Source organism: Pygoscelis adeliae, unplaced genomic scaffold (genome assembly GCF_000699105.1).
Source record: "Pygoscelis adeliae isolate BGI_AS28 unplaced genomic scaffold, ASM69910v1 Scaffold220, whole genome shotgun sequence".
In the NCBI taxonomy this organism is placed as follows: Eukaryota; Metazoa; Chordata; class Aves; order Sphenisciformes; family Spheniscidae; genus Pygoscelis; species Pygoscelis adeliae.
This window is the reverse complement of record NW_008824049.1, coordinates 2224643-2231251: the sequence shown is the minus strand read 5'-3', so window position 1 is coordinate 2231251 and position 6609 is coordinate 2224643. Positions and strand designations below refer to the sequence as shown.

Here is a 6609-nt window from a genome sequence, read left to right as displayed (position 1 = left end):
CAGGCATTAATACAGTTTGTGCTTTTTCTGGTGCATCGTCGTTATTACAGAGATAGCCGAGATGACCAGGCGAGTTGATGCAGAAGCTTCCTTCCTTTCCATTTGAAATCAATATGTGAAGGTACTCCTAAGCCGCAGCCAACCCCCTGCAGGTTTTTGTAGCCGGAAAGTGAAATATTACATATTTTCCATTTTAAAGTACAACTGGAGTGTACGAGTCCTGTGGTCACTGGCATCGGGGAGAATTTTCTTTTGTAGCCTGAAGCTACCTGTGCTTTTTCACTGCTCTGGGCAGTGGTTTACTGTAGCTGCAGGGCTGGGCGTTTTGCATTGGGTGTGTAGGATGGGGATAGTTGGGATGAATGTGAGCAAGGGGCTGGAGGGAAGATGAGGCCACATGCTGCCGGAGGTTTCCCTCGGCTCCGCTGTGCCGGTGTTGTGGAGGAGGTGACGACAGCCCTGCTCCTTCCTCCTCCCCAGCCCCCCGTGGCTCTGGCGTGCGGGTCCCCGAGATGTCACTGAGAACCGGAAGCCATGCAGCTACGTCGACGCTGAAGAAGATCGCTGCAGACATGAGCAACATCATTGAGAGCCTGGACACCAGGGAGCTCCACTTCGAGGGGGAGGAGGTCGACTCGGAGGTGGTAAATGACCCAAAAGGTGCTGGTGAGCTGATGCCCGTACATTCTCACCCCGTGTCCCGCCTGGATTTAATAACCGATAATCTGTTGACAGATAGGGTACAACCTCAGTGGTTTTACCAAGCCCAGCTGTTGGCCCTGTTTTAGGACCAGGAGGCATTACTCTTAACACTTGAGCTCTTCAAGTCAAGTCGCTTCTGTGAAAGCTTGTCTTTAAGCTCTCTTAAATAAAACCTGGTATATTTTAGTGGAATTACTGCTGCTGTGTAAGTGCTCCTATGTTAAAGTATTGCAACTACCTGCTGGCTTTCGTGCCCTCGTTGATGGTTACAAGGCGGCTGAGCTAACGGGGTTTGTGGTCCTTCCAGTGTGCATTCCCTTCTCTGCCATCTATCACACCCATGGGTTCAAAGAGCCGGGCACGCAGACGTACCTCACGGGATGTCCTGTTCGAGTGCGTGTGTTGGAAGTTGAACGCTTTACTTCCACGAAGAAGGTCAGAACCTCCAGAAATTTCATTTAATTTCCATAGAACTGTATTAAATTAACCCACAACACCATTTTTGTGCATGCTTGTTCGTGAGCTGAGGAAGCCGGAATGCCTGTGTCTCAGAAAAACGCTCAAGAGAGAAGGTTTCCTGCCTGTTTACAAAACCTAAAAAAGCAGAACAAGAAATTGTGGGACAGAATGATCCTTAAGTAAAATTGAATGAGGGCTCTTTAGATGAGCAGCTGCAGGAAAATTACTTACTTCAAAGCTGCAGCCCTTGTGGTGGTGTTTTCCTCTGCAGGTACCAAGCCCCAACGTTTACACGATCGAGCTGACCCATGGAGAGTTCACATGGCAGGTGAAAAGGAAGTTCAAGCACTTCCAGGAGTTTCACAGGGAGCTGCTGAGGTACAAAGCCTTCGTGCGCATCCCTATCCCTACCAGGAGGTGAGTGTGCAGCCCTGCAGACGGTGTGGGCTTTGGGAAGACACGATTTTCTTTTCTCTTTTAATAGTATATCAGTGTGGCTTCACCGATCCCATTTCTTTGCTGTAAGAAGGAGACTTTAGTTCAATCTCTACATATTTAGCAGGTCTAACCTAAGTGGTGCAGGCATCTCCCTGCTGACTCAGAAAGCGTGTTGGGTCCCAGGTTATCAACTTTTGAGCTGAATTTGCCTTGAAATTGGGGGTTATGCTAATGCGAATGGAAATTGTTGGTGCGATGTTGCTTTCTGCCAGCACAGGCTGCATGCGGGAGCTGTGGGGGTCCTTGGCATGGGTGGTCAGCCCTGCCTGGGCTGCTGTTGGTGCTCGGGGTGGCTGGAAGCATAAGGGGAAAGAGAAGTGGGAAGAGAAGTGGTGTGGGCTGGTACGAGCCTCCTGATGTGGAGAAATGTGGGGAGATGATATTAGGAAAGGTGAAATTATGGGGGGTTAAGGGCTGGGGGAACATAATACCCTAAAAATAGGGTTTAGGCTCCCTTTCCTTAAAAGGGCAAAAGGAGACCCTGAAAAATCAAACTCTGATATTTCTGTGTTGTATTTTTGTTTGGGAGTCAGTTGGAGCACACTGGTTTCTTAAATGAATCCACGCTTGCTTTTTTTTGCTTTCCTGCCCACCCATCTCTCGGTTTTTAAGAATTTGGATGGCAAAATTAAAAGCATCTCACAAGAAGGGTTACAGAGCGAGGCACACACACACTTGCAGCACTTAGACTCGACGTCGGGGTTTGTTTTTCCTTCCAGTCACACAGTGAGAAGACAATCCATCAAAAGGGGGGAACCGAGGCAGATGCCAAGTCTGCCGCACACTGCGGAGAGCACGGTGCGGGAAGAGCACTTCTCCAGCAGGAGGGTAAGTGCCCGGCTCGGTCTGCGGGGGCCAGAGGGATGCTCTGGGAGGGCTTCTGAGGTGCAGAGATGCCAGGCAGGTTGCTTGTGAAGCCACACGCAATTAAAGCCCTTGTTTTATTACCATTAAAGTCTTTTGCTTGACAAACTTAGGCTTTGACAAGTCCAGCTTTAACGCCGAATTCTTCTCCATGCAAAGAGGAGGATGCTGCTCCCGGGGTTCATATAGGCGAAGTCTTCCTCTGCAGTTGAGGAAAACCACGATGCCCAGAGTGGCGGTTCCCCTCCTTCCACGTGCTCCAATTTACAGATAGAAGAGGCAGTTCACAGAGTCAAGTTGCGTGATGGAGGCAGCCCCACAGCCATCAAAATCTGAGAGATTTCAGTCCTGTCCCCCTCTGAAAGAGGAGATGACAGTCAGGCTCTTGATACTGAAGTGGGTAATTTTAGCCGAGGCACACGTGTTCTGTGTAACTTCATCAGATGTTAACAGATGGGCCCTTCTATGAAGAGGGTGGATGTCTTCCTACCTCTTCATTGCAGCTTCTCTGTTTGCAAAAAAGGAAGAAGAAAAAAAAAAAGTCTGTGAAAACCCACCATGTTCGTTCACCCTGTGCTTATCATTCTCTTTCTGTTGTTCACTCCCTCCCTGGGCTTTCTGCTGCTGAAGCCTCAAGTCCTAAAAGGTTGTGTCTCGTGGCTGTGCAGTGTGGATAACCCTCCTTGCTGTGCACAGCTTTGATGCTGTGTGGGAAGTTTCAGGAGAGAGATGGTGGTTTAAAAGAGGAAGAAAAATGTTTTGTAGATCCTTCCCCCCCCCCCCCTTGATTTCCTCGTGGGAATCCTACAGCTTTCACCATGGGGATGTACACCCCCGCTGCCCAGCTGGGTAGCTCAGTGCTGTGATGCTAATGCTGAGAAGGGCAGAAGTCCCAATGATATCTGTTTCTTTTCGGTTTGTTTTGTGTCCTATAGGACTCTGCCCGATTTCCCTTGCCCAAACAGCTTAATCTCTTCTTTGCCCAGTTACCATGAGGACGGGAAGAGATTCTCTCTCCTGTAATGGTTTTTCCTCTTCCTCTGTCCTGGCTGAGGAGGACAGCCTCTCCAGCGCCTGGTGGCCCGGCCACTGCCCTCTTTGCGGCTTTGGGGCAGGGTAGCATGGTCACCGTGCTCTTCACCCCATGAACCCGATGTTTTGGTTAAATAGGCACTCTTGGTTGTGTCTGAGGCTGTGTTTTCTCACGAAGCTAATTTGTGTGGGTCAGAAACAGTGGGGACTGATTTTTGTATTGAAAATTGTTCTGAAACTTGGGCTCAGTCAAGAAAGTTGACCTCTAAAATGACAGTGCCAAGCAACAGGTCTGTTGGTGGAAGGTAGAATCATAGAATCATAGAATCATTAAAGGTTGGAAGAGACCTCCAAGATCATCGAGTCAAACCATCAACCCAACAACACCATGCCCACTAAACCATGTCCCTAAGCGCCTCATCTACCCGCCTTTTAAATACTTCCAGGGATGGTGACTCAACCACTTCCCTGGGCAGCCTGTTCCAATGTTTAACTACTCTTTCAGTAAAGAAATTTTTCCTTACATCCAATCTAAACCTCCCCTGGCGCAACTTGAGGCCATTTCCTCTCGTCCTTTCGCCAGTTACTTGGGAGAAGAGACCGACACCCACCTTGCTACAACCTCCTTTTAGGTAGTTGTAGAGAGCAATGAGGTCTCCCCTCAGCCTCCTTTTCTCCAGGCTAAACAACCCCAGCTCCCTCAGCCGCTCCTCATAAGGCTTGTTCTCCAGACCCCTCACCAGCCTCGTTGCCCTTCTCTGGACACGTTCCAACATCTCAACATCCTTCTTGTAGTGAGGGGCCCAAAACTGAACACAGTATTCGAGGTGCGGCCGCACCAGTGCCGAGTACAGGGGCACTATCACTTCCCTGCTCCTGCTGGCCACACTATTTCTGATACAGGTACAAACATGGATCTGAGAACAGTCAACAACCTGTGATCAAACTGTTTATGCTGCTGAGCACTAATCTTCTGTGAGCACATAATAATGTATTTATTTATTCATTCAAGCTGAAAAGCATGTCTGATTTCTTCATTGCTTCCTAATGCCAGACAGTTGGATTGTGGTTTTTTTTTCTTGAAAATTCCTGCATCTTATCTAAAGTCTCAATGTTTTAATTGTAGAAACAGCTGGAAGACTACTTGACAAAGATCCTGAAAATGCCAATGTACAGGAACTACCATGGAACCGTAAGTAGAAATTAGTTTGCTTAAATGCTCAAAGAATATTCGGTTTACAAATGTTGAATTCATTGGAAGAAGACATGGAGCTTATGTAAGAAACATTTTACAGCCGTTTTACAAGTATTTTGGCTTAGCTGATTTCTCTGACATGGATGTAATATGATTAAAACAAAAGGAAAAGAGTGAATGGTTCACTCTTGGAGGTTGCTGTTATAACACAGTGATAACCTCCTCAAGGTAGTCCAGCCCCAAAAGCTGATCGCACATGTATAATGTAGTGGGTTTCTCTTTAATTCTGGGGAGTGTTTAAGATGATAAGTTGAAGTTTTAAATACTTAAACAATTAGAGTCCAAACCGTATTTGTAATTGCTCCTTCAGTTTGGGCTTTGTGTGTGGTACTGGGTGCAAATTTGTCTCAGGTTCCTATTCTGTGCACTTTCACTGGACATCAGTGACGCTGAGTTTATATGAGTGATACCTATTCACCTCTGCAGGTATTTTGTCACTTCCAAAGGGAGATGGTAATTGGCTTATTTCCCCAAGTCAATAGTCTTTTTGAAATGATGAGAGGTGTCAAATCCAACATCAGGCCTATTTTGAGCAAAAATATTTCCTTTGAAAGCCATCGTCAGATGTTTCTTCAGTAGTCCTCACCTGTCAGCCGCAGCTGTAACATCTCCCTGGGATGGTAATTTATTTCCCCTTTTTTGGCAGCATAATGACTGTGTTACTCCATCTCTTGCATTATCAGCAAAACCTGATGCATGCATTGAGTAGCTGTAGAGCTTAGTGACATATCTGAGCAAGGGGTGACAACTGGGAACACTTGCTTTTCAAACATGGCAGAAACGTAGTCTACGCTTAGGGTATCTGTAGCAGCCAGTTCTTCTCTTCAACTTTTGCTGTTGTTTGGTAAGTATTCTGCTCTTTTGCAGGACTTCAGTTGTGTAGAGGTGTTGGGCAGCGTGTAGCTGGATGTTGTGCCCAAAAGCTGTGTGTGCTCTTGTTGCAGAGCTCGGTGTGTTGAGCACTGCTTGTTACATGAGACAAAGTGCTCGTCCAGCCTTGGCCATCGTGCTTTGGGTTGGGCAGGGTGCTTTGGGTTGCAAGAAGTCTTCAGATCTGAACTGAGAGGAACTGTGTTTCTTAGAGTGCTTCTTTTGGGGACAGGCTGTAGACCTTAAGTCCAGTGCAGTCAAGAGCTGTGTTAGTCTGCATGTGGAAAATAGTTATCTTTTGTTCTAAAGGCAAGATTGGGATAACTTGGCAATTTTGATCAGTAGCATATGCAAAGTGAGGGAGAGTTATTTCACAGTGCGGATCTGTCTTGTCATTCTTAGGCAGGCATTGCTTTTTTCAAATATTTTGGAGAATTTCTGCTCATATAAGAACGTGGGTGATCTTTTGACCAGGCTCTGTGGTTCGAGGCGGGCTGCCATGGTGGGGGCCGGGTGAGGAGACGAGCAGTCCTGTCTTGCCTGGGCAGCTGTGGGGTGCTCCCCTCCCCCTGCACTGAATCGTCCTTCTGTCCCCGGCCCCCGGAGCCAGATGTCGCTTTGCACATAAATTCTCAGTTTACTGTTGGCTTTCGCTGGATTTGGCTGCAGCAAAGCATTCAGTGAGGACTTTTCTGCTAATGGTGGTGCTGCTAAGGGGGTCCTGCAGGCAATGCTGGAAGAGAGCACAGGGAGGAAAATGTTTGCTTTAAAAAAAACACACCAAAACAACCCCCACTATTCTCAGACAAGAGACTGAAGTGAAGATTTCTGGTGTTTTCCTTGGAAGTGTATTTATCCTCCTTAGAGCAAAATGAGGGCTTTGCTCTTCCTGTGGTTGAGAAGGCTTGTGCCTGGACGCTGACAAATAC

At 47.3% G+C, this 6609-nt stretch overlaps 1 protein-coding gene across 1 annotated transcript in view; it reads left to right on the top strand.

Annotated features, from left to right (window-relative positions):
* Positions 1-512: 512 nt before the first annotated feature.
* The window catches only part of PLD1 (phospholipase D1, phosphatidylcholine-specific), a 45532-nt gene continuing 39435 nt past the window's right edge, over positions 513-6609 (top strand). The window contains exons 1-5 of the mRNA XM_009333579.1: positions 513-666; positions 1010-1137; positions 1433-1578; positions 2379-2487; positions 4682-4747. Coding sequence (XP_009331854.1) covers positions 513-666; positions 1010-1137; positions 1433-1578; positions 2379-2487; positions 4682-4747 — 603 coding nt within the window. The remainder of the gene's footprint in view (positions 667-1009; positions 1138-1432; positions 1579-2378; positions 2488-4681; positions 4748-6609) is intronic.